This window comes from Muntiacus reevesi, chromosome 6 (assembly GCF_963930625.1).
Source record: "Muntiacus reevesi chromosome 6, mMunRee1.1, whole genome shotgun sequence".
In the NCBI taxonomy this organism is placed as follows: Eukaryota; Metazoa; Chordata; class Mammalia; order Artiodactyla; family Cervidae; genus Muntiacus; species Muntiacus reevesi.
The window spans coordinates 71050199-71077724 of NC_089254.1; the positions used below are offsets into that span (position 1 = coordinate 71050199).

At 50.9% G+C, this 27526-nt stretch overlaps 1 protein-coding gene across 7 annotated transcripts in view; it reads left to right on the forward strand.

Annotated features, from left to right (window-relative positions):
* TNS3 (tensin 3) overlaps positions 1–27526 on the forward strand; it is a 219242-nt gene that overhangs the window by 148387 nt on the left and 43329 nt on the right. For 6 of the 7 annotated variants that reach the window (XM_065939891.1, XM_065939887.1, XM_065939890.1 and 3 more), the window contains 4 exons: positions 4857–6113; positions 22607–22773; positions 23697–23823; positions 23911–23994. In XM_065939891.1, the coding sequence (XP_065795963.1) occupies positions 4857–6113; positions 22607–22773; positions 23697–23823; positions 23911–23994 (1635 nt within the window). The remainder of the gene's footprint in view (positions 1–4856; positions 6114–22606; positions 22774–23696; positions 23824–23910; positions 23995–27526) is intronic. The other variant, XM_065939884.1, reaches the window with a different exon arrangement.

Consider the following 27526-nt stretch of genomic DNA (forward strand, 5'->3'; position numbering starts at 1 on the left):
AATGAGGATTAAGTTCCTTCAAAATCCCCATGAGCTGGAAGCACAAAATTATAACATGTCATTTAAATATACGAAAGGATGCAAGGGGCACCCTTCACCCACCCAGTGGCTCTGATAGCACTCTGCGTTCTGTGATGGAGCAGAGCTTTACAGCCCCAAGCCTCCTTCACCTGAGGGGCCCCACCCTCCCTTCCTCTGGGGGCTGGCGATAGTGGCGGTGGTGGAACCCCAGCCCTAGCCCTTCCAAGCATCACCAGAAGAGAGTTTGGCTTCATCAGTTCTCTGAAAATTACTTGTTGCATCATCACTTTTCCAAATCTCATTAAAAGGGGTACTTTGCCATCAGTTATGTCGGAATGTCCTTGAAAACTGACCAAAGTTTTGGGGGCTTCACAGAACAGGTCAGGGCTTGTGTCTCATTTTCCATGGAGGGTTTGGCAGTCAGTCATGCAATGACTTCCTCCCCCAAAACTCCCAGATAACTTTTGCCCCTGGTGATTCTGTTTTCATTGCTCTCACCCTGCAGTTTTCACATGGGGTCTCAAAAAACAAAATTCCAGCCCAGTGTAGGCAAAGTCACTCTTCTCCAGGTGTGGTTTAGAGGGGCCATACATAGATGGAGACACCCTGCCCGCCCTGAAGCTGTGGGAACTAATCGACTCGGAAAAGTCCACCTCACAGGTGGCAGGAGGATGAAGGAGACGGGGAATGGCAAAGATTCAGTGTCATTGTTATGCACCTACTGTATGTCAGGACCCTCATCACACCCCCAGTTCCTGCGGCCTCTGAACAGATAGCGTTCAGACGTCCCTTGGGCCTCTGCCTATCCAATAGGTACATTGAGTCATGTTTAGGTTCACAACTCTTGTTTTCTTTGACATTTTGAAACCCTCACATTGACTTCAGCACCTTCCCAGTCTTATTGGGTGGCATTTGAAGGCCCACTAAGTGGGTCTGTGCAGTCTATTTGGAGAGGTTGTTTTGGTGTCTGGGGAGTGGAGACCCTGGGGCTGCAGGTGGTCAAGGGCTGTGGGCACTTCTGCCATCAGACCCCTGTTTGTTTGGATGGCTGTCGTTAGTTTTTTTTTTTTTTTTTCCCTACTAAGACAGCAGAGCATCTTTCCAAAATAGTTCCCCAGGTTTTATCATGTAAGAAGAAGCCAGAACATTCAATCTCTCAGTACTTGGGGCCCACTGGGGGTCCCTAATGCTGGGGATACCACACGTATCCCCAGATACAAAAAAACAGATCCCTTCCCTGCAGGAGCCCATGTTCTTGTCGGGGAGACATTGGTAAGTCTGCAGTATATCTGGCTGTAGATGTGTGCCGCAGACAAACACCCAGCAGGGACAGAAAGGAGAATCCACTCTGAGGAGGTGAGAGAGCAAGCCAAGATAGCACTGCAGGTGGAGAAGGGCATGAGCAAAGGTCCTGGGGCAGGTGCGTGCCTGCTGTGGTCTGAGTGGTGGACAGGAGAGAAGTGAAGCAGCACAGTCAGGGGATGCCAGGCCTTGTCCACCATGGAAGGAGCTTTTAAAAATTGTGGCTACTCATATTAGGAGTAGCCTGGTGACTCAGTGGTAAAGAATCTGCCCGCCAATGCGGGAGACGCAGGAGATGTAGGTTTGATCCCTGGATTGGGAAGATCCCGTGGAGGAGGGCATGGCAGCCTACTCCAGTATGTCTGGAGAATCCCATGGACAGAAGAGCCTGGCACGCTAGAGTCCATGGGGTCACAAGGAATTGGACACGACAAGCAACAGCACACATGAATTCACACATTGGGAGCCTTGGGCCTGTGTTTTTTACACATGTCCTCTAATTCTTATAAGTGCCTTGAAAGATAAGACTGATTATTCCCTTTTATAAATAAGGGGCTTGGACAGTCTAAATGTCCTGACCAGGAATGCACAGAGTAAATGCCGAGCAGGAATCCCACCTGCAGATTCAGGGAAACTCGGTCTGAGTCCTTCTGTGGAGAATGCAGGGCAGGGGCAGTGGGTGCCAGAGGCCCTTCTCCCTCCTTGCCTCCCACACCCTAGGATCACAAAGCATGGTACAGCGGGGAGGCCCCTGGACAGCCCCCCAGGGGCCCGGTGCTGCCTTTGGGAAGAGTCAAGCTCCTACAGAATGATTTAGAAGTTTTGGTGGGTCTGACTTTGAGGGCTCACTGATTTGGTTTGTAAAGTTTTCCTATAGATATAAAAGGTATTGGACATTTTCCAACATAAAAAGTAACCTGCATGCATGGTAGGAAGTTTAGAAAGGAGTCTGTGGTGGGGTTTGGCTCCATCCCTCACTGCATACCCTAAGAAGCTCTGAGGGTCCATGAGACGAAGGCCTAAATGTTCCGTGCCTGGCCTCACACGGAGCCGGTGTTTTGTCAGCGGCACTCGGGTTGTTTTTAATGTGTTTATTATTATTTTAAGATTTCTAATACTAATAAAAACAGTAAGATTGGGATTACTCGTAACTCTGCAGCCAAGGGAATATCTTGTCCTGTTCCGCTTCCTGCAGGCTCTTGTGGACTATTCTCCACGTGGGGCTGGCCACGGGGCTCTACTTAAAATAATTAACAGGCACTGTGGGGTAGTGCCTGAATGTAAATCAGAAGAATTTTTGTACAGCTCGTTCTTGGCTTCCTTTTTCCTTTAATTCATTGTGCCAGTCTGTTTTCATTCAGATTGAGGGAGGAGGACTGGAGTCATGGACGCATGGACATCTGTTTCTAAGATATTGCCAACTCCCTGCCGTCTGTGAGGCTAGTGGTCTGCCCTGGCCACCCCTGGGCCTGGCACTGTCCACCCCTCCTCTCTGGGGGGATTGAGATTCTCATGGAGCAGAGTGTCTTCTGCTGCTCGCTCAGCAAAGCAAAAGGGAATACCTGATTCCCCAGGCCTTGCCTTCATTTTCTTGGCCACAGCTGGTGAGGAAACGAGATGAGAGATGCTCATCTGTGTGCTGTGACTTTCAGTGCCCGTGTTTTACGTAGGGCGCAGGCACCGCCCCACTGTGCGCGGCTGGGGCAGAGGACGTGAACTGGTGTCTGTCTTAGGCTCTAGCTCCCACTTCACCCACGGGCTGTTCTGCGTGAGCCCAGAACATCCTAAACACAGTGACCTAGTGACTCACACATGGGTCAATTTTTCACTTTCACACTTGGAAGGGTGACATTTGCAGGTGTCCCCTAACTTGGGGCACTCATTCCGAGGTCCTCATGTGCGGAGCTGGGTTCAGCAGTTCCTCCCCCTGGCACCTTCGGGTCACTCACTGATGCTATGCAAAGCATCATGACCGGGTGTCACCTCTCTGTGGACAGGCCACGTGCAACCGGGGTGCCCAGGCTATGGAGCCAGAGAACCTGGGTTTTGGTCCCACCTGGGCTTCCCAGCAGCTCCCCGACCTGGGAAAGTTACTCATGCTCTTTCAGCCTCAATTCTTCATCTTTACAAAGGGAATATGCTAGAAAGTCAGAGAAAATACACTGAGTGCATACCCCGTGATGGGTGCTCTGTGACCACCAGCTGTCGTTGGCACCTTTCCCTAACGACCCTCCGGCTGCATCTAGTTCCTGCCTCTTAGTTAGACGCTCACGTCCAGTTGTCTGTCTTGCAGACTTGGTTTATTTACTGTATTTTGTGTATCATTGCTCCCCCCAGCCCTCCCACCAGGCGCTACATTAAAAGGAGGGTCCCGAGGTTCACACCAGCCTGTATCCCTGTGTCCCCCGTCAACTTCTCGCTCTGCTTCTTCCTCTTGTGCACAGTTGAGATAAAAAGGAAGCCGGAGTCTCATGTGCTCTCAGTGTAGCAGCCCAAGATACCCCACAGGTCTCTGTCCTGGAGTGTCCCCCCTGTGTTTTTTTAAAAAGCTGAAACCTGCTGATGGTGGAGTGCATCAGGGCTAGAGCTGGGTCCCTCAGAGCGCTCCAGGCCCAGTCGCCGCTGGAATGCAGCGGCTCCCGGGGCCACAGACATGGGTCGAGCCCTCTGCGGCTCCATTAATGTGGTCTGCCTGCAGTTTCACAGTTGGGACTGCAGGGAGGCAGAGGAGGATGCAGTGGGGAGGTGCTGACCGCGAGCTCTCTTCTGCTGTTGAGTGCCCTCCCAGCTCTTTGTTGTGAGCCAGCGAGTGGTTGTAATTAATAATAGTGGCAGAGGGTTCCACGCTTCCCATCTGCACTGGGGGCCTAATTTTGTTTCCCTTGGCCGTCCCGGTGCATGGAGATCAGTGCCTTCCCCTCTGTGTTTTGAGATCCTGCTGTGCCTTCGTGGGCACCTTCTTGGCCCAGAGATGCTGCACTTCCAGGAAGGCAGGCCGGAGACCAGTCCCTGTGCTTTCTCTTTTTGATGAGCTACATATTGAGATTCTAGTGGATCTCAGAAGGCACCTAAGTCAGATGTTCTGTTTACTAAGGATTTGTTACCCTGGCCCCTGGAAGATGCCTTGTAGGTGCTGACAGAAGCTCTCTCCTGTCTTATGCACAGTCCATTCTTGAGTCTTGGAGACTTGTGAGTGGAGCTGTGCTCACCATTCATACTACAAATGAAATGAACAGTGAGCCCTCAAAGCAAGATGACTCTGAGTGTGAAGAAGCCCAAAGATTCTCTAAATGACCCTTCTCTTTGCATAAAAAGGTAGGGCCTGAAGATGTTTGATTATTCAGATTTCTTTGTGGGGATTTGCTACGAAGGAGTACATGTAGAATTTTTGGATTCTAGAAGAGCCTTTGGCCCTGACCATCCTAAGTTATGAATTTGTTTATTTGTTTAGACAAAATATAGATGTGTTCCGAGAGCCCAAAGCCCCCTTTCATCTTTGACTTACAGTCTGTCTCTCGTTTCCTCCCCACCAGTGCTGCACACGCAGGGCCCCGTGGACGGCAGTCTTTACGCCAAGGTGAGAAAGAAGAGCGCCTCAGATCCCAGTGTCCCAGGTGGGTCTCCCGCCGTCCCGGCCGCCAGCAGCCCAGACCACAGCGACCACACCCTGTCTGTCAGCAGTGACTCGGGCCACTCCACAGCCTCGGTGAGGACCGACAGGACCGAGGAGCACCTGACTCCAGGACCCAAGAGGGGCCTGAGCCCCCAGGAGAAGGCTGAGCTGGATCAGTTGCTCAGTGGCTTTGGCCTCGAGGATTCTGGAAACCCCCTCAAGGATATGAGCGATGCTCGCAGCAAGTACAGCGGGACCCGCCACGTTGTACCGGCCCAGGTCCACGTGAACGGAGACACCACCCCCAAGGACCGAGAGACGGACATCCTGGATGACGAGATGCCCAGCCACGACCTGCACAGTGTGGATAGCATCGGGACCCTGTCCTCCTCGGAGGGCCACCAGTCAGCCCACCTGAGCCCCTTCACCTGCCACCAGAGCAGCCAGAACTCCCTCCTGTCTGATGGATTCGGCAGCACCGCCGGCGAAGATCAGCATGGCGCTCTGGCCCCGGATCTGGGGCTTGCCGCGGAGCCCCTGTTCGAGCGAGAGCGGGCTTTCGGGAGCCGCGAGCCCAAGCAGCCGCAGCCTGTGCTCAGGAAGCCCTCCGTGCCCACCCAGACGCAGGCCTACGGGCCGAGCAGCTACTCCACGCAGACCTGGGTGCGCCAGCAGCAGATGGTGGCCGCTCACCAGTACAGCTTTGCCCCTGACGGGGAGGCCAGGCTCAGCGGCCGTGGTGCAACCGACAGTTCCGGCCTGCTACAGACACAGCCTAGGGTCCCGCTCACCCCCACTCGGGGGGCCAGCAGCAGAGTGGCCGTCCAGAGGGGCATAGGCCCTGGGCCACATCCTCCCGATACACAGAGACCCCCTCCCGGCAAAGCAGCCTTCAAACCCAGGATTCCAGATGTCAAAGTCGTGAATGGTACTGGCCCGGAGCTGGGCGCAGACCCGTCCCCAGGCTCACCCACCCTGGACATCGACCAATCCATTGAACAGCTCAACAGGCTGATCTTGGAGCTGGACCCCACGTTTGAGCCCATCCCCACCCACATGAACATGTCGGGCAGCCAGGCCAATGGCCCCATGCCCCCAGAAGGCATGGGAGGCGGGCTGCAGGCAAGTGGCCGCCTGCAGGACACAGAAGGCCCTGGCAGGGCCCCAGTGAGGCAAGGTGAGCTGGGGTCTCATGGGATGCACACTTGTCTGTGTTTTGCAGAATAAGATTTTATGGAAGAGCTCATCATGGAGTCTGAAAGAGGGGAATGAGGACAGCTGGGGCCTTGGGCACAGTCTTGTGAGGACAGGCAAGTGACCACACCGTTTAGGTGTGGACGGTGGCCACGAGCTGGCCACCTGGGGAGTGGGGAGGCTGTTCATGGGGCAGCAAGCTCAAGCTAGAGAGAGAGGGCCGTGGAGTGGGTGGAGGTGGGGAGTGGGAGGAATGATGGAGGGGTAGATTCTGGGGAGTCGGGGCCTAGAGGCTTGGTAAGGATCCCAGCCACCACGGCAGGCTGCAGGGCCCAGCGGCAGCCCCAGCACAGCAGGGACGTGGACCCTGAGGGCGGACCTGTGTGCACCCCGCAGCCTTCAGGGCTCTGCTGCGCAGGAGGCGGGCACTGCGCAGGCTCTTAGAACATGGTTTGTGCAGGGCCAGGGCTTCCTGCCCAGCTGTGAGACCTGGGAAGGCTGGGGGTGGCTGTAGTGGACAGAGGTGACCTCTGGGTGCATGGCCGAGTGGATGTGGGAGCAAGCGTTGGGTTCTAGCCCGTGATAGGCTTTCCATGTTGGAGAGGCACAGGCTGTGGGGCCTGGGAGGATACCCCGCAGGCAGTGGGCACTGGGACAGAGTGGGTCAAGGAATAGTATGTGAGGCCATCGGGGGAGTGTGTGTATAGAAACTTCCACACAGAGGAGATATGGCCAAGTCTAGAAGCTTCCACACAGAGGAGACGGGCCAAATCAGTTGTCCAAACTTGGGTGCTACTGAGGTCTGGGGAGGTTTAGGGAGGGGTGGAGCTGCAAGGACCCAGGGGTCACCTTGGGGTCGAGAGTCCAGTGACCAGTGAGACCAGGCCTCCCTGTGTTTGCATGTAGGTGTGCATCCACATCTCTGGTGTTAGCTGGTTCCCTAAGGATCCTGCCTCTAAAAGTGAAGATGGGAGGTGGGCTGAAGGAAGGATTCTGTAGCTTCCTCCTAGTCCTGAGTCTGATCCCGAGGGCTGGGCCAGGGTCACTGATGGGGCAGGAGTGCTGCTCTTGCCACTGGGATTGTTCTGGGCCCTTTCATCTCAGGCCCCTTAGCTGCAGGAACAGATTCGGTCTAACAGTTACCTTTGCAGAGGTGTCAGGACGTGGCCTGCCTAAGGTCTCATAGGTGGTTCATAGGACTCGGCCCTGTGGCTGCACACAGAAGCCCTACCTGCTTTGCAGTCAGACAAGGTAGATTTCAGATCCAGCCAGGTCCCAGATGGCTTGGGGAACCTGAGCTTTGCAGAGCTTGGTCCTGTCTGGCTGTGCGTTGGCTGACTGTGTGACTTTGGGTTAAGGGTGTAGTTTCTGAATTTCTCTTTGCTCCATCTGCTAAACCCTATCACATACCCAGCTGGTGGAAGGGTGCAGGCAGTGCTGGTCTGCAAGCCCCTGAAGGGTGCCTGGATCATAAATGTGATGATGCTATGACATCCTGGCTTCCCTGGTGGCTCAATGCTAAAGAATCCACCTGCAATGCAGGAGATGCAGTTTCGATCCCTGGGTTGGCAAGAACCCACTCCAGTCTTCTTGCCTGGAGAACCCTGTGGACAGAGGAGCCTGGTGGGCTACAGTTCATGGAATCGCAAAGAGTGGGACACGACTGAAGCAACTGAGCTCGCATGCACGCTGTGACATTCATTTCCTTTCCCTGAGTACCTGGGCCCTTGGATATCAGAAGCTTGGGAGTTGGGAAAAACTGAGAGAGCCTTCTGGGAGTACGTTATCAGACTTGAATATGTAGCTGCCGGACAACAGTAGTAATTGTAGCAACAAAACAGATGGAAGGATTTGGGTATATGAACTCATTTAGTCAGATACATTCAGGAGATTCTGACTTTAAAAAAAGTTTCAGTGGGAACAAAACTATCTGCATCCTGTCTCTTACCTCACCAAACCTACTTAAAAGGAATTTCTTGGAAAAATTAAAACCAGAAATTTTTTTTTTTTCCTTTCTTGAATTAAAACCTCCTTTGAGATTTGGAAGAGGTTGGGGGCGGCCGAGTGTATGGAAGAGGGAAGGCTTCTAAGCTCAGGTTACTGTCTGACAGCTCCCTTTAGTTCATTTGTTTTCCAGTGGATGGAACATAGCCCCGAATGTCTCTTCTGTCCTTTAACAGTAGAACATAGAGCCTGGGGTTTTAGAAAGTCCCTTCATCTCCTCCATCCTTTAGTTAGCTATACTTAAATTACTTGATAAACTCATCACTGTAATTACTGGAATTTTAATTTTGATTTTAGATCTTTTCTATTTCCTGGCTTATAAAGTAATGACATTTTTAAAATGAAGGGACTTGAATACTTCAACAGACCTGTAAAATTTCAGCGAATGTTAGGTTATTAATTATGCAAATTCAGTTAAGAGTGTTTATTAATCCATTCATGTTTGTTAGGAATCTTGGGTATTTGTCAGTTTTCTTGTATACTTGTAAAACTATGGTGATGTCAGGGGATGAGGTATAAATAAACATGGACACTAATCTTCAGAGACCTTCCTGAAATTTGGGCATGAGCTTCTGGTAGGACCCCTGAGCAGCGATGAATACCCTCCAGCTGGGAAGCTTGCAGCTCGCAGCACGAGGACTGGCCTTCTAACTTGGAGTTCAGCTTTCAGTTTCAGAGCGAGCTCCTGTTTGAGGACAGTGCCAAGCCGGGAGATGCAGAGCCTTGGAGACGCACACCACATTGATGAAAAGGATCTGGACAGTGTAGAGGGTTTTTGGAACAGTCTGCAGGCGGATTTCTGGCTCTCATTCTGGGACGTCTTGTCTTGCTAGAAATCCCATCTAAAGAATATACATGTCTCTAGCTTTCAGCCATTTGAATTGAGATGGAGAGAGAAGTTTCTTCTCTCCCTGGCTGGTGTAGAGGACACTGGAACCCGTTTGATTTTAATACCAAAATGTCATCTGAGTATTTACATCTTTCAATTGCAAAAAAGCTAGACCAGCCAGCGATAGGAAAAAATCACTAGATGGCAAGGAGAGTCAGCTAATCAACTGATGCTGAGTTGTGGCACCTTTCAGAAGGTTCGGGGATGCTGGATCCCTGTGCTTTGAAGATGTTCAGATCCCCATCGCACACTTCCATCCTCTGGATGGGGGAGGCCAGGGCTGCTAAGCTGAGCTGGTCCACATGTGGTTCTTGGCTCTACCACGCTGAGTAGGAAGGGGACATTGAGTCTGAAAGGCTCCGTGATATTTGCAGGACAACGACTTTTACCCCACAGATGCATCGTCCCATGTCTGTGTGCCTGAGGCTCAACCCTGTTGATGTGGGTCAGTATCTGACCAGAGCGGCCCCAAGTCTTGCCCACAAATGGGAAACAGGCTGGAAAGTTCTATGAAGCTGTATTTTCTACATGAGAGCCTCCTTGGCCTGCCGCGCATCTTGCCCCCAGATGCTGACTGTTGCATGGTGTGTCTTAATTCTGGCTGTAGAAAAGGGTTTGTCACAGAAACTTCAGCATCCTGAAGTCAGTGAAATCCTTCCCTCTTTGCAGAGTGTGTCCTGATTATGAGAAAGACCACAAGTTACCTGGTGGTAGGGAGTTAGGGGTGGTATTACCTGGAGCTCCTCCTGGGGCTGGCTGCATGTCCTGCACACCTCACATTGCACCAGCTCTTCAGGCAGCAGCATGTCTACCAGGCTCTGGTTATTTCTGAGATGACAGTTATATGCCAAGGCCAAGTATTTTCTGAGAAAGTCTACCTGCAATCAGCACAATAATAATAATGGTGAGGATGGTGGTGGTGGTAGGGTTAATGATGATAGTGATGGTGATGGTGATGATAGTGATGGAGGTGAGGGTGACAATGGTGATGGTGGGGGGGTGGTGATGATGATGGTGGTGGTGATGGTAATGATGGTGATGGTGATGATGGTGATGGTAATGATGGTGATGGTGGGGAGGGTGATGGTGGGGAGGGTGATGGTGGTGAGGGTGACGATGGTGATGGTGGGGGTGGTGGTGATGGTGATGATAGTGATGGTGGTGAGGGTGACAATGATGATGGGGCGGTAATGGTAAGGTGATAGTGAGCACTACCACTCAGCACGTCCCCTGTTCTTGGCGCTGTGTCTGCATCACCCCTGACGTTCATTCCCAATGAATAAACAGGCTTCCCTATAAGCTCAGCTGGTAAAGAACCCGCTTGCAATGCAGGAGACCCCAGTTTGATTCCTGGGTCAGGAAGATCCCCTGGAGAAGGGTTAGGCTACCCACTCCAGTATTCTGGCCTGGAGAATTCCACAGACAGAGGAGTCTGGCAGGCTACATGGGGTCGCAGAGTTGGACACGACTGAGCAACTTACATATTCATAGTGTATAAACAGCCTCCATCTGTCTCACTCTGCATCCTGTGGCTGAGACCTAATTCCACTAAACTCAAATTCTGCTCCCAGTTCAAAAACCCCTGGAGGGCCATGCCAGTGACTTCTTTTGTTTCCTGGCATGTAGTAATGTTTGTAAATAGAGCAGATGTGGTGCTGGCGGAAGTGTAGGTGACCCTCCAAGAACTCATGTGTCTTCGCTGAATTGACTTGAAGAACTTAGCGAGGTTCATCATGGACTGTGTAGGAAGTCGGTCCCGGCCCATGAGAAAAGAGAAAGGCCCTACAGTGGTGGAATCTCAGAAAGCCTTGGGCAGCCTTGTAAAATGGGGTGAAGTGTGGAGGTGTTTCATTCCGTGAAGGTGCTCAGTGCCTCTGTGGCTCCCCTGCTCTGAGCGGACACCAGACTGCTTCAGCCACTGCCATCTGGGCGCTGCTGGGGCCTCGTGTTGCCCCACCCCTGAGGTCGCCCAGCTGCACTGCATCCCTGCTCAAAGGTGGGTTTCTTAGATCACATCCTTTAAGTGAGGGGAGATTTCAACTGATAATACCAAGTAACAAAAGGAATGACTCAATATGTGAAGTTTATGATTCCATGGATGGCAGGCGGCCAGCTCTCTTTGCTCATACCTATGGGCTCCTTGTTTCCTTTTGTCAAGATACTTTATTCACGGCACATCAGACCCCCCCACCCACAATTGTCAGCTCCTGGCCGGCCCCGTGTTCAGTTCGCAAATGGCCCTAGGACATTGTGCCAGTGCCCCTCTTGTGCTTCTTTGGACACAGTCATCCCTGCAGGAGTGCCCGTCCACGTCAGAGGTCTGATTTATGCTGAAGGAGAGTCACAGTAACAAGTATCAACTTCCAGTCCTTGATAGTGGAAAGCCCATCAATTTAAATTACATGTTAAACCCCAGCCAAAGGGAACCAGTATGAGAACCCAAGGTCCTCAGCCGTGGGTCCGCACCATGAGTGCGGGACCTCCTGAGTGCGGGTGGGAGCCACAGCGGCAGGAGCCCACGGGGGTGTGACAGGAGATCCAGGGGCATCGGTGAGTAGAGAGCAAGGCCTTTCTGGGGGAGAGGTGGGTGGGGGCTGTGCAGACACTGGGGAGAGGCCCGGCCCAGGTGCGCAGAAGTGCAGGTGTGTTCATGGATCGGGAATCTAGGTGCACAGAGAAGGAGGAGAAGAGGGAAGAAGGGGTGCGTGTGGACACAGAACACATCCTGAGACAGAATGCCTGCCTTCAGGATTTCCTCTGTTCCCCGAGGCCTCAGACCCTGAGTCGGGGAAAAGTTTCCTGGGCTGACCCAAGCGTCACCTGGGGCAGCAGGATCCAGGCCTACCGTGGACCCCAGCCAGCTGCTGTGAGGCTTTGGGGACAGCCCCTGTGCTTCCAGGGAAGCCAGGCTTCTCAGAACCAAGAAGGCTCCTCCAGGATAGCCTGCTTTCAAGGCACTCCTGGTTCCTCTGGTTGAATGAGGTGGAAGATGACGTCCCGTCACAGAGAGGAAGCCTGAGGTCAGAGAGGGCGGGTGACTCAGACTCAGAGTTGGCCCATGGGCCCTTCCTGTGTTAGTTCTTAGGCATTTCCGGGAAGAGGGTACCGGATCAGGGTTAGAACCTGCTGCCGACTGTGTGATCTGGGGATGTATTGAGCAGAGAGTGAGGGCTCAGGGCTTTTCTCTCCACCCTTAGGCCTTTTCTCATCACCTTCCAAGACAGGATGACCATTTGCCGGTCAGGGGTGGTCCTGTGTCCAGGGGGAAGGATCTGGCATCCCTGCAGAAGCCGGCTGCAGTTCTGTGTCCTTGGGCGGAGAGGGGTTGGTAGGGCCCACCCTGGCAGCTGCAGGCAATCTCAGTAATAAGAGGGTGAAGGATGAGTTCCTCTGGTTTCCTCTGGGGAACACAACGTGAAGGACTAACTCACTGAAACTAGGTTTTGGTTCTCTTTGGGTGGGTTTAGATGGTGGGTGCTATGCTCACAAGTCTAATGCAATCTGGATTTGGGTTCACTCATGTTGTCTGAAGAGCTCTAGCAGAGTAGAGCTTAAGGAAATGTGTCTATGTTTCCATACCTCTTCAGCATCTTCAGCTGAGTCACTTTTATTCAGTATTGCAAGATGAGAAAGTCAAACAGAAATCTGTTGCAGAACAGTCTGAATATGCTTAACATTGAACTGTGCATTTAAAAATGGTCAAGGTGGTAAATGTAGTGTTATGTGTTTTCAACACAAAAAAAGGTGAATACATTTTAAAGGCTAGAGTAATTTCTTAATTGACCTGCATATTTACGTCCCACAGAGTCTGTCAAAGTCGTGGCTCCTACGTGGGTGTCTGCCTGACGCTGTCTCCTCCTCCACTTCCCTCTCTTCCTCCTCCCTTCCCTGCACAAGGTCCTGATCATGCAAGTCCTGAAGCGGCTTGTGGTTAGAGTTTCTGGCTGCCTGCTCTGATCATAGTCCCTGGAACCAGTTAATCTAACTCCACCTTCAAGCCTGCCCTCTCATTGCACGCTGAAACCCCCTGTACCTTCAGCTGTCCACTAGAGCTGTTCCCACTGAGCAAGGTAGCGAGCGTCCTTGGGTCGGCGAAGGCTTACAGGGTACCATCGGTGTCCTCATGACAGCTCTGGATGTTTTCAACCTGAGTTGGAGCGTATGTTTTCAGGCTGTGTGTTATGCTGACCAGTCTCAGTACAGCTGCAGGACGCCCTGGCCCGCAGGACATGGTGCTCCCCTAAGGGAGCCTGAGGAGGCCTGGAGCTCCATTCAGTGGCCTCCACCTGTCAGGAACTCTCTGGGTTGTCATAGGTCAGTCTAGGGTCACATTCCCTCTGAAATGCTTTCCCAACCACTGTCTCTTCCCCACATGTCCAGACTCACCGCCCATCTCCATGGACAACACTGACCTGTGACTGTCCCCTTGCTCTTCTGCCATCGCCCCCCACCCCCCACCCCACGCCAGTCATGAGCTCCTGGAAAGCAGGAGGAACCAAGAATTATGGTTGCGGGGAGGAACTTCCTCCTACCCAATCCTATCAGGGAGGGAGCCAGGGTAAAGGAGATTGTGAAGCGATGGCCAGTGATCCCAGGCTGAGGGCTTCTGACGATGTTCCTGGGAAGGACTCTTGCTCTCTATTTGTTGCCACAGGCGAAACTGCACTTTTTCCACCTGTGAGGTCCTGTCACTGGAGGTGAGTGGTAGGCGGGGTCTTCAGGTGCCATCAGCAGTCGAATAGGAGGGTCCTGCCTGGGGTTACGGAGAAGGCAATGGCACCCCACTCCAGTACTCTTGCCTGGAATATCCCATGGACGGAGGAGCCTGGTAGGCTGCAGTCCATGGGGTCACTAAGAGTCGGACACGACTGACTGACTTCACTTTCATGCATTGGAGAAGGAAATGGCAACCCACTCCAGTGTTCTTGCCTGGAGAATCCCAGGGATGGGGGAGCCTGGTGGGCTGCCATCTATGGGATCGCACAGAGTCGGGCATGACTGAAGCAACTTAGCAGCAGCAGCAGCAGCCTGCGGTTAGGATAAGCCATGCCCTTTCAAACTGATGCTTTAGGACCATGAAGAGCAGTGGACAGACAGATGCTCACAAATGCACATTTGGTGATGGAGTTGGCCTGCCATGTTGCAGGGAGCTCTGCACGCTTCTAATTTGGGAAAGATTTTAGAGTGAGAAGTGCATGGTCACTGCTGGAAGCTGTCGTTGCAACTACTTTCTTTCGTTGCATAAAAAGCATGTTATAAATTTGAGTTGATGAATCAGTTCCTTTTGCTCCAGTGACCCTCACTCACCAGCAGGCGGATTTGAATGCCCCAGGCAGTCACCCTGACAGGCATCGCCCCATGTTCCTGAGAGGCCGGGAGGTGTGGCTGCTTCTACCTGCTCTGCACCACTTGGGCCGGCCTGCAGCAGTGGTTCTCAACCCCTCAGGCCCACCGTTCTGTGTTTAGAACATCTGTTATCTGATGCCAACTTCACTACCCTGAAATCAAAGTCACAGCTTGTGTAAACTACTTAACCACAATTTTTTAAAAAATATATAACACCCTAACACTCATGTTAAAGGATAAACTTTTTAAAAAGCAATTTATTTAATTTAGTGTTCATCTCAAGGTGAAAACCCTCAGGCAGGCCAGCCTGGGAAATAAAAATAACCCACTCAGATCTCTTTTATTGGAGAAAAATGCATCTATTGTAAAATTTACCATTTAACTGTTTAAAATGTACAATTAAATGGCATTAAGTACCTTCACAATGTCACATAACATCCCCTCTATCTAGCTCCAGAGCACTTCTGAAATTTCAAAAGGAAATCTGTACTCAATGGCAGTCACCCCCGTTCCTCTCTCTCCCAGCCCCTGGGAGCCCCAGTTTGTTTTCTGTCTCTGGAGATTCTCCTCCTCTGGGCATTTCACATAAATGGGATCATAGGATATGTGTCACCTTTGCAGTCAGGCCGCTTCATTCAGCATAAGGTTTTGCAGGCTCATTCATGTTGTAGCTTAAGGCTGAGTGCTATTCAGCTGCATGGACAGCCCATACCGTGCTTATCCAGTCATCTGCGGATGGTGACCTTTTGGTGACTGAATAGAGCTGCTGTCAATGTTCACGTACAAGTACTCATTTCAACTCCTGGCTTCCCTGGTGGCTCAGACAGTAAAGAATCAGCCTACGATTCAGGAGACCCAGGTTCAATTCCTGGGTCAGGAAGATCCCCTGGAGAAGGAAATGGCAACCCACTCCAGTATTCTTTGCCGGGAAAATTCCATGGACAGTGGAGCCTGGTAGGCTACAGTCCTTGGGATTGCAAAGAGTTGGACATGACTGAATAACTGACACTTTTCAGTCTTTGGGGGTAATACCAGGAGTGGAACTGCTGGCCCGTGTGGCAGTTCTTTGGTTAACTTGCCAAGAAGCCGCCCCCTCAGATGTTTGAAAGTCTGCTTTGGTGACCCCCTGGCCTCGACTCTGGTATGGGTGGCTTGTTTCCAGAAGCTCTGCCTTATGTGTGGTAGAAATAAGCTGGTCAGTATAGATATGACTGAGGCTCACATATGCCTTCACTGGGGAGAAGTGTTAACTTATGTCATCCTTGGGTAGATAGCGCCAAGACCCCCTCTTGTTCAGAATAAAGAGGTTTATAACAGCTCCAGCTGAGACAGGCCTGGGAATCACAGCTCTCTTGGGTTCTCTCTGCAAGTCTTGTGTGTTATTTCTTCTCACGGCCCATCGGCCATTCGGGCCTAGGGCCACATCTGCCTGCGTCACCTTCCACTGAAGGTGGCCCCAAAAGTGGACAGTCCTAGGGATCATCCTGAGGTGCACTGTGGAAACATCAGAATTGCTGAAAGATGAAGTATGTGAGGAGAGGCCAGTAAGAGTAAGTGATGGTAATGGGTGGAAGGAGAAGGTAAGAATAAAATAAATTCATATAAGCAAAAAGGAGCCCAAACTCGGCACCAGCCTCTGCTGTTAGTGTCTTAAGGGGCCGGAGTCATGCAGGGGGCCAGGAGTGGTCTTGCCTTTGGTTGCTGTGTGACTTTTTACAGCTGTGCTGTAAATTACAAACTTCTTCTGGGTAAAACATGAGCATATTGCTGAAATTTCTTATAGTAGAAGGGAATGCTTCTTAACTTCTTGGACACAATCAGTTTCCCTTTTAAATATGTCATTTTAGAGGAAATGCTACCACTGAACCAAGCACTTTGCTGTTCCCCAGTGGAAAGGATTTTCACTTTTGTATCCAAATGGTAGGCGTCCTTTCCTCGGCCTCATGGCGTGCTTTGGCTGGAGTCCGCTGGTCACATTCCTATACGCGCTCCTGAGGCTCTGGGCTCCGTTGGGTCAGAGAGAGATCCCAGGGGGTGAGGCTGCTCCCTGAGCTCTTCAACATGATTCTGCACTCAGGCTAGGAATTTCTAAAAGGCATCACCCAGCCCTTTAAGAATATACCCTGCAGGTGAATCAATTCCTGTTTCAGCTTAAGGAGGGAAAAGCTCCTTACGTCATTGTTAAATCATTCTGGGAACATTTCAGCTGGGAGGAGTGTTTGGGTTTCTCGTTGTCACTTTCCCTTTGCCACTCTCTCTTTAGAGGATGCACATGTTTATTTGAATGAGCTGAAATCAGGAGGCCTCAAACTTAACTCAGGAGCCAAATAATCCAGATGAATCCTTGGTGATTGTTTTTGCTCCTAGGAAGGCGAGGGAGTTTCCAGAACCCACCGTGCAAGCCTTGATGACGAAGGCTTCATTCTTATATGATCGTATAAAGATAAATAGATTAAGGGTGCTTTACCTCAAAGTGCCCCAGATAGAAGATGAAGGTCATGTTCTAGGAGGTCATGAGTGTTCATTCACTTATCAGAGCCGGTATTTGCCACCTGGTTGCACAGCACACTCACCTGGGAACTAGACAAAATGTAGGCGATGAAAGTGCCCATGCAGCATCCGCCTCCAGAAGGTTTGGTTGGATTGGCCTGGGTTGTGGCTTAGGGGTCAGAATTATCTTAAATGTTCCCCACTTGTGAAACTCCAGTGTGAATCCAAGGTTAAGATGAGCCCTGGATCTCGAGCTTGTTTGTGTGTTGGAAACATGAGAGTTTAAAAAAAGTACTGACACCTGGACCTCACTCCTGAAGGTTGTGACTTCACAGGTAAGGGGTGAGGCCCTAGAGTCAGGATTTTTAATGTGATTTTAATGTTCAGTCACATTTGAGAATCACTGTTTCATATTCATGTTTCATCTTGGGCCTGTGGCCTAACCTCCCGGAGGCTGTTCCACTGTTCGGCGACGCAGGGGAAATTCTACTTGCTGTAGAGCTTTGAGCACGGATGGGTGTTCTGTGCCAGGGTACCGGGCGGTGACTCCCAGTGCTGGCCCCAGGGCAGGTCCAAGCTTTATTTGAGCAGGTAGAGTGGGTCACATCAAGAACCTCACCTCACTGGTTCTCAAGTTCATTTTTAAATAGGATCAGATAGTTACCCAGATGAATCTGAATCTGCCCTAGCACAGTGCAAGGAAAATCTGTGTGTTTGAGTTATCTATGACCACATGATTTCAGTCTATTGCATAACTGGGAGTTGTCTTTATTTAGGTGAAGAGTAGCCAAGGGGCTCCTGGCTTCTAAAAATACAGTTTTCTAGTGAGTGATCTGAGAATGTCACCTCTTGAACCTCCGTTGGCTCAGTGGTAAATTGGCAACCATAGTGCCACCTTCCTAGTTAGGCTGTATTCAGTCCCAGGTGCTAAGTGCTTGGCCCCCAAACCCCCACTTCTCCAGGGCTCAGTGGGTATGTCCGGGTGCCCCCATATGAGGACTGGCTCTCCTGTTCTGTCTTTAGCACCCCCGAATTTTCCTACACTCACTCCATGCCACTTTCTTGTGGTGGCCAGTGTTAAGGCTGCACTGCCCTGATCCCGGCAGGGCTCCATCCCTGTGAGTGGCCTGAATGACCGAATGGCCAAGCCTTGCTTTTCTTTTTCACTCAGCGAGCTCCTACATCCCGTAGTGACGCTGAACCCTACCCCTCAGCCTGGCTTGGACTGAGGTGACAGATGCACTCAGGCTCAGCACGTGTTATTTCTCTGTCTGTGACCCCAGCTCCACCCATGAATAAGGTGAATCATTGAAGCACTGAGATTCTCGGGCCTTTGGGAGTAGCCATGAGGGGGACACCTGAGACCACCCGCCTCCTTTCCTGCCTGGGTAGGTGGATCTTGAGGCCTGGTGTGCATCATGTCCTGTGTCAGGAGGAGAGGAGAAGGATCTGAAGACATCTAACTGCCCAGCGTAGGCACTGGCTGGAGTGGGCCGCCTCTGGTTGTCTGGCCACTGCAGACCATGTCCCAGTGCCACATGTTGGTGGGAAAGTGAATCCTGAGGACGAGACTGGCAGGCAGCGTTTTGTTCAGAAAGAGCTGCTCCCCACCAGATGCCCCACGGAGACCCGTGGCTGAGAATGTGAGCGGGGCTTGTACGGGGACATGCGGGTCACTGGGATTGTTGAAATGGAAAGCCTAGGTTTCCATGGTTTCTGTGCTGATTCCTACCGCTTCTGTGGCTTGGAGGGCAGTGGGGTCCTGGGGCCTTTTCTGCCTGCTGCACCAGGGCCGAGTGGGGCAGGGGGCAGCACCGGATGCCCTTTACCTGAGGAAGGCCCCAGGAGGGGGCGGTTTGCTGAGCCTTCTGCAGGGACCCGGCCATCGTGGGCACAGGGCTCAGTTCAGCAATCCTGTCCTTCCCGCACTGTCTCCTTCCTCTTTTTTCGGATTTCACTTCTCTGAGGGCATGCTCAGTTGCTCAGTTGTGTCCAGCTCTTTGCGACCCCATGGAGTATAGCCCACCAGGCTTCTCTGTCCGTGGAATTTTCCAGGCAAGAATACTGGAGTGGGTTGCCATTTCCTTCTCCAAGGGACCTTCCTGACCCAGGGACTGAACCCATGTCTCCTGAATTGTCAGACAACTTCTTTGGACTTCTCTACTGAAGAGGAAAAATTTGGTCATAGCCAGATTTATGAGTGGTTTCTTTACTACAGTTCTGAGTATGGGTTTGAAGCATTTCTTATTTAACTGACTAAATGAAATGGAATCAAGGCACTCCCTGGAGAGGGTGGGCAGCCTGCCTCCAACCGCTGTTGGATGACTCAAAGGGTGTGATCCCAAGAGGCACTCCCATCTGAACCTCGAGGACACCCTAGTCCTGCTGTCTGTAAATTAGGGTAACTTGTACAACTCCTTTGAGCGTATTGGTGCAGAAAGCCACCTCCCACGGGATTGTCTCTGTATCTAATGGGAGAGTTCAGCGGACTTGTCAGAATGATGTTTGTTAATCAGACACCAGGCATGTTTGTGTTTGTGAATCTTCACATAGAAACTAAACACAGGCACAGACCTCAGGGACATTGAAGGTTGGGCTCCAGACCATTGTCATAAAGCAATTATCGCCTCAATAAAGTGACTCAGATATGTTTTTGGTTTCCAAGTGCATATAAAAGTTATATTTATACTATTCAGTTCAGTTCAGTCATTCAGTCGTGTCCGACTCTTTGTGACCCCATGGACTGCAGCATGCCAGGCTTCCCTGTTGATAACCAACTCTCAGCTTTCTCAGATTCACATCCATTGAGTTGGTGATGCCATCCAACCATCTCATCCTCTGTTATCTCTTCTCCTCTCTTCTTCAGTCTTTCCCAGTATCAGGGATCTTTTCTAGTGAGCCAGTTCTTTGCATCAGGTAGCCAAAGTATTGGAGTTTCAGCTTCAGCATCAGTCCTCCCAATGAATATTCTGGACTGATTTCCTATGGGATGGACTTGTTGGATCTCTTTGCAGTCCATGGGACTCTCAAGAGTGTCCTCTGAAACCACAGTTCAAAAGCATCAATTCTTCGGAGCTCAGCTTTTTTATGGTCCAACTCTCACATCCATACATGACTTACTGGAAAAACCATAGCTTTGGCTAGGTGGACCTTTGTTGGCAAAGTAATGTCTCTGCTTTTTAATATGCTGTCTAGGTTGGTCATAGCTTTTCTTCCAAGGAGCAAGCATCTTTGTAGTCTGTTAAGTATACAAGAGTGTTATGTCTTTAAAAAAAACAAACAATGTTCATACCTTGATTTAAAAATGCAAAACAAAAAAGTAATCACAATAGTAATATCCAAGAGTACTGAGTACAAATTACCATCACAAATATAATAATGAAAAAGTTTCAAGTATTGTGAGAATTACCAAAATGTGACACAGAGATACAGAGTGAACCAGTGCTGTGGGAAATGATGCAGTAAACGTGCTGGATGCAGAATTGACACAAACCTTCCATTTGTTTTAAAAAAAAAAAAAATAGTGTCAAGTGCAGTAAAATTCTGGAGCGTACCGTGTGTGGAAGGGCAGGTCTCAACCCAAAACCCCGTTTTCCTCGTCTGCAAAAAGACACAGCACACCGCCTTAATTTGGTGATTACGGGATTTTCTCTGTGAGCCCGCGTGCCCAGGCCTGGCTGTTGTGGGGAGCCTGGGTGGTGGTTTGTCATTGGCCCAGCAGAGGTGGTCACACGTGAGCCCATCCCAGTGCCACAGCAGCATCACGCCCCCCCCCCCTTCCTTGTTTCTCCAGGGGTGTCACAGTGGGGTGGAAATGGTGCTGGGGTCCCTCCTGTCTGCACTGCAGTCTGAGAGGAGGGCATGGTCTGTCATCTGGGGAGGCCTGGCCTCTGCTGACTCTGGTGCCTATGTCTTTGCCCCTTTAGGAAGGGCAGACACACCCTGCCGGGAGAGCGATGCCTCTGTACAGGGCTTCCCGGGAGGTACTAGTGGTAAAGCATCTGCCTGCAATGCAGGAAGCATAAAAGACACAGGTTCTATCCCTGGATAGGAACATCCCCTGGAGGAGGGCATGGCAACCCGCTCCAGGTTATTCTTGCCTGGAGAAGCCAGTGGACAGAGGAGCCTGGTGCACTATAGGCCATGGGGTGGCAGAAAGTCAGACATGACTGAAGTGACAGCACGCACACGTGTCATCGATAGAAAGAAACACTGCCATCCTCCAAGTCTCCCAAACCACCAAAGCTGAGATTCCCCAGACCCTCTGCCGCATCCCCCATAAAGTGAGTCTTCATTGGTTGGGGCACGGCTGAAGGATCTGTGATGTTTCTTGCACTGAACAGTGGGGCAGTGGATGTTGACTGTTGGTGCTTGAATTAAGCTTTCCCCTGCCCAGAATTCCTCACTGTTAAGAGTCGAACGGTCATACCCAGGAGCCTCACTCAACCCTGCACCTCTGCAGGTGGTGTGGCCTTCAGGGCACTCTGGCCCCGACTGGGGGTGGGCACGCACACAGGGCTTGCACACATCTCTTGCATGTGCTCAGCCATCATAGGTCACACCCAGCCCGGTCCTATCCCAGAGCCCCGGGCACCATCCACGGCCTGGTCCTACCCAGCCCGGTCCTATCCCAGAACCCCGGGCACCGTCCATGGCCTGGTCCTCCCCGGAAGCTGCTTCTGAAAGGAGTAGGCAGGCTGTCAGAGCTGCTGGTTGCCTGGGCTGCTTCCTCGCCTGCCCTGTGACTCTGAGGATGCCCCCTGGGTTTCATGTCCACACATAGCAGGCCCCGTGGCTCCCCTGAGCAATCAGTGTGGACCTGCGATGAAACACAAAGTATTTTTTGGCACTTTGAAATAGAAAGTTGTACTGGTTACAATTCTGATATCACTATACCTGTACACTGGAATTGAGCAAATAAGCAGGTAGATGATTCATGATGGTAACAAAGAATGGACAAAAATTTTTTCTTAAAGATGCAGCACAACATATAATGAAGGTGACCGTTTGTGTAGACAAGTGAATATGTAAACCTGTTTGTGACTCAAGAAAAGATTTCTGTGTCTCTGGTCTGAGTGGCTGTTACTTCCTCAGACTAGAGCAAGGTGCAAGCACTCCGACCCCAAAGTTGACCACCAGTGCCTTGAGAAGAGATGGATTACTAGGGCACAGGCCTCAGACCAAGTGCCTGCGGCTATTAGGCAGCCTGGGTTCTTTCAGTCTTGTTCTCCTTGCTCACTCAGTGATGAGGAAGAAGCCTCGATCCTGGGTCCCAGCCTTTCTTTGTTCCATATGCTTCCTGAGCACCTATGGTGGGGCGGGCAGTGTTCTTGACCTTCGGGAACCAGCCAGGCACGACTCCCTGCTGGCGCTGACGTGAGAGAAACAGATGGGACATGGACAGTGGTCATTTTGCCCAGTAAGAGGATGGGCTTCGAAAGGGTCATGCTGGGTGATAGAAGTCAGACACCCAAGGACGTGGAGTGTGTGATTCCATGTACATGAAGTGTCCCAAGTAGGCAAATCCATAGACATAGAAAGTAGATGAGTGGTTGCCAGGGGTTGGAGGTCGGGGCTGGGGAGTAAATGTTTAATGGGTATGGAGTATGACTTGGGTGATGAAGATGTTCTGCAACTAGAAAAATTCGAAATACAGAGTGCCTCTGAGAAGTTTTAAAATTGGTTTTAATTGAAGGTCAGTGTTCTCCATGATGAAAACGCCTGCAGCCCTCTTGTCTCTCTCCTAGCAGGGGACGAGCCACTCGGGGGAAGATTCCGGAAGCTGAGCCTTGAGCAGTATGATAACGAAGCTGGGGAGCAGCCGACCTTCTCCAAATGCAGCTGGGGAAAGACCACCAGTTCAGAACAGACTCCAGGCCTAGCGCCTTTTCTCTCCCCAGACAACGCCAAAGAGGTATACACACTGCTACCCAGAGCCTGGCCTGAGCCCTGTCCCAAGTCGCCAGTTCAGTTCCCCACCCAGCTTCGTCCCCATCTTACAAACATGGTTCCTCTCTGAAGGCAGGCCTGCTCGCTGGGTGGGATCCCCGCTCTTCCGAGAGAGCTGTTGCCGACATGCACTTGGTCATCTGGGTCTCTGTGTTCTGATCTATAGAATGGGGATTGAGGGGTGGGCCAAGTATGCGATGAGTCGTGAGGGTAGAGGTCTCAGAGCTCCATGGGTGGACAATAGCGGCAAAGGGCAAACGGAAGTCATCTTAAAGGAGCCCAAGTCCCTGACCCAAAGCCTTTTGGGGTCCCTGGGAGGGAGGAGGAAGAAATATGGTCATGGTAGATATGAGTCCTTTGGGGAGATTTACAGAGTGTTTTTGAGAAGCCATACTTAAGGCTTTTAATCAGAATTGAAGTAAGACAGGTCGGCAACCCCCCAACGATGAACCTTTTGAAATTAGGGTTTTGTTTATTCTCAAAAGTGGAGAAGTTAGAACCCAGAATAGACCAGAAAGGAAAGTTGCTGAGAACCAGTGTTAATATCTGGGATATATCCTTCCAGCCTCTTTTCTATGCCTGTGTGTTTAATTCATTGGGTATTTTACATATCTGTAAACACATTACAGGTGACGATTCTTTTATCCTTCTTTTTGCATTTAACACTCATTTCCCTCTGCTATGTAAACTCTCTGCCATCTCTACTTACGAGCTGTTTAATATTGACCACAAAACACTTCCTTCTGCCTTGACTGGTACTGAAGCTTCTTCCCGTTGTCCACGGCTGCCTCCTGTCACCAGTCTTAGAAGAGGGCTGGCTCAGTGAGGGCCAGGAGCCCTAGCTGTCTGGAGGTGGCCTTCACCTGACTTCCACTTTGCCAATTTCAGGCAGTGATAACCACGTATCCCCCGGACCTGGATGTGATCGATGGCAGGATCTTCTCTCCAACCAACAGTGGCAGTGAGTCCATCTCTCCCACCCCTGCATTTCCTGTGTCTCCAGAAACACCATATGGTAAGAAAAAAGCAGAGCTCCCTGAGTGCAATCCCACCCCTTCAGGGCGGAGAGGGGGACAGCTCCTCACTCTGCCTTCTTTTCCAGGGATAACAAGCCCACGTTACGCTCCGTTCAGCCCATCCGCGCCACAGATGGGCAGCCCCAGCGCTCTGTATAAAGGAGCTCATGGTAAGACACCCATCCTTTCCTCTGCTGTGGACGTCCACCCATGCAGAAATATTTCTACGTGTGTCACACCTAAGAAATGTGGTTCTGGCTGGGGAAGATGCAGGGACACAGCCTGCAGCCTGCTGGGGGTAGGTAGGAGTGGTGTTGACTGTTCCCCTCTGTTCACTCAGCACTTTCAGGTGTTGACGGGTAGGGTCGTGGCGTTCTCAGCAGCCGAACATCAATACTTTTCACCTTCTTGTAGCATTACTTGGAGTTGAAAGAAGAAACTGAAACACCCGACCCACCCTTTTCAGAGAAAGTCAGGGCTACTTTCGGAGAGCAGTGAGCTCCCCACTCTGAAAGACACGGCTGCCCTCGCCCCTTGCCTGCTGCAAGGCATCCCGTCTTTTATGTTCATAGAGCCCTGTCCTAACTCCTTACGTCCTCAGCCACCATCCTGAATCTCCCCAGTTGAGTGGCCACTTCGGATTTGTCTGCTGCACCCTGCCCCCACGTCTCCCAGCACTTCACATACTTGTCGGGTCTAGTTAGCCTGTGCACTGGCCCTGGGAAGGGAGCGTTAACACAGTGGTGGTGGGTTACTCAGCACTCCTTCCTGGTATGGACATTGCCCAGCTCCCTTGAGAGTCCAGGACGACCTTGCCCTGGGCAGGTAGAGGGGGGATGGAGCCCAAGCTGAACTTACATTTTAGAATCGCTCTTCTCAGTAATTGGGGATTCCTGCTGTTCTGCCCTGGGGAAGGTGAGTGAGGGTTCCCTTTGCTGCTCATCAGATGCGCTTTGGTGGGAGGGGGAAGCAGACTTTGTATTTAAATACCGTCTTTTATGCAGAGGAAGTTGTAGTGATGACAGCTAGCTCCATTTTTCCTCTTTCTCCAGAGAAAACAAAATCTGTGTATCATTTAATAGGAGGGTCATTTTTCTTCCAAAGTTTCCTTTATGGTTTTAGGTTGCTTGCATGTCTTGGTTATTGTAAACAGTGCTGCAATGAACATTAGGGTGCATATATCTTTTTGGATCATGTTTTTCTCTGGATATATGCTCAGGAGGGGGGTTGCAGGGTCAGATGGTAGAGGAGCTGTTTAATCTTAAGATCACCTTCTGAGTCATCCATATTTTCATGTTGGCAATCCTTGAGGACGTTTGCCCAGGGAGAGCTCAGAGACATACACACAGCACTGACTGGGGGTCCCATGTGCTTTGCAGTGTATGGGGGGTATGAATGAGCCCTGAAACACAGTGATGGTGGTGGTGGCTCCCATGTAGGGACTATATTCAACCCTCTTCTCTACAGCAGGCTTTCTTTTTCCGTCTTATTGTGATGTGTGATGAGGAAGAGCCCTGGACAGAATGGTGGCATTCTGCCAATTTTTATTGGTTGTTTACTTGGTGAGGAGATCTGAGGGTTTGAAGGATGAGTAGGATTAAATAGGAGTTAACTAGGTGAATGGAGAAATAGCAGGCACAGGCCCTGTGGCAGAGCGTCCTTCAGACCGGAGAGGATAGAGACCAGGGGTCTGCAGGGCCCTGGAGGTATGAGCAGAGGCCCAACCACAGCTGTTCTCTGTAGCTATGGAAGGTAGTGGTATGGCATCTGCAAGCAGTGCTAGGTCATTAACAAGGCCTGAGACAGGGAGGCAACTGCTCAGGCTTCTGTTTTCATATATTGATCCGTCTGCTGTATGTAGAACGGCAGTTGGAGTGGGCAGTGGGATGGAGCAGCTCTGACAAAAATGCTTTCAGAAATGATGGGGAAAAGTGTGTTGGATTTGTGGGAGATTCACAGGTCAGGTAGTGTAATCAACTGACCCTATCAGAATGGACTTGAGCTTTGATGACTATTTTTGATTTTGTTGCTATTAAGATGTCAGTTATGTTCTGGCTTCTTTTAGTTAGTATGCAGCTAGTGTAACACTAACCACGTAAAATTCCTCTGTATGTGTTATTCCATCAGCCTGAACTTGGTACCAGGTTAGTCAGTATAAGGGCTTCCCACGTGGTGCAATGATAAAGAATCTACCTGAAATGCAGGAGACCTGAGTTCAATCCCTGGGTTGGGAAGACTCCCTGGAGAAGGGAATGGCTATTCTTGCCTGGAGAATTCCGTGGACAGAAGAGCCTGGCAGGCTGCAGTCCATGGGGTCACAAAGAGTTGGACATGACTGAGTGACCAGCGCTAGTCCGCATAAACCCAAATGTGTCAGTTTATTTCCCAGACAGCCAGCAGGGAGAAACAGCAGGACACCAATTAAAGGTGGTAGAGACACATTTTATTTGGTACTATTGGAACAGGGTAAGGAGCTGAGCTCAACTCCTAATGCAGCAGAGACAGCCCAAGAGCTGTGCCAGGGTCAGGGGATGGAAAGTTACCGAGAGGAACATCGAGGAGAGGGAGATTATTGCCAAACTGGTCCAGCATGACCCTGCTGAAGATAGGCTTGAGCATCGAGGGTGGGGATGAGGAGCTTCATCAGCGAGCAAGCAGAGGAGATGACTCAGCAGAATCCTTGCCAAGACTGGGCCCTCCAAGGACAGACATCAGAGGCCAAGGTCGAGGCCTTGTAGAGAAGCTCCAGGACCCTATCCCGGGTTTGGTCAGGAAGGGAGAGTTTGGTCATGGGAGAGGCCCGTGGTATCCCCTCTCACTTGGCATCTCTGCCCTCTGCTCGGGGTAGCACACATTCTGTCCTGTGCCCCTCCAGGTCCTGTGGCACTTAGTTTAAGCCCCTAGACTCCAGTGCCAGGGGTCTCAAGAGCCTCCTGGCTCGTCCCATGTCACACGCACCTCATTCCCAGCCCTCACCTCTGCAGTGAGCAAGTGAACAGAAAGCATGCTGAAGTTTCCTGGTGATAGATGGTGGGTCAGAACCCACCCACTGTTATGTTCCTGTTGCCCGTGCCTGTGTCAAGACAACTCCTCTTTTAAGTTACAGTACTCACTCCAGGAAAGTGAGGGATATTTAAATATTTACTCAAATAATGAATACCTAAATATGAATTCAAATATTGTTGAATTATCCTCAGCAGTGTGCTGTAACTCAAAGAGGAGATGATAGCTTCCAGGACTGGGGACAGGTAGCGGGAGAGGGCTGGGCCATTGTAGGCACTGGGAGGACAGCTGGCGCCAGGGGCTGGACCACATCACAAGGGTCTGACGATACTGTGAACTCCATGAGTAGACCAACAGGTCCTACCCACCTAGGATCCTCAAGCAGGAGCCTGGAGTGGCTCCCCTTGGGACTGTCTCCAGTGCATCCCTGACACAGCCTACATTACTCCATGGGAGACATACATCTCTGGGAATGCTACCTTAGAAATCCCAGGTATGAGTCTATGATGTTGTGATTTATAATAAGAAATATATATTTAGTTTTATTTCTGCCACCAAACTCCTAAAGCCTTTGGAATTTCTTAAGTGAAGAAAACATAAATGTGATTTTTGTCATGTTAATGAGATGACTTTTGGAAAAGATGGGGCCATGTTGCCAAGGGTACCGACCTTGTGATTAGAGATTTGGAACTCTCAGTT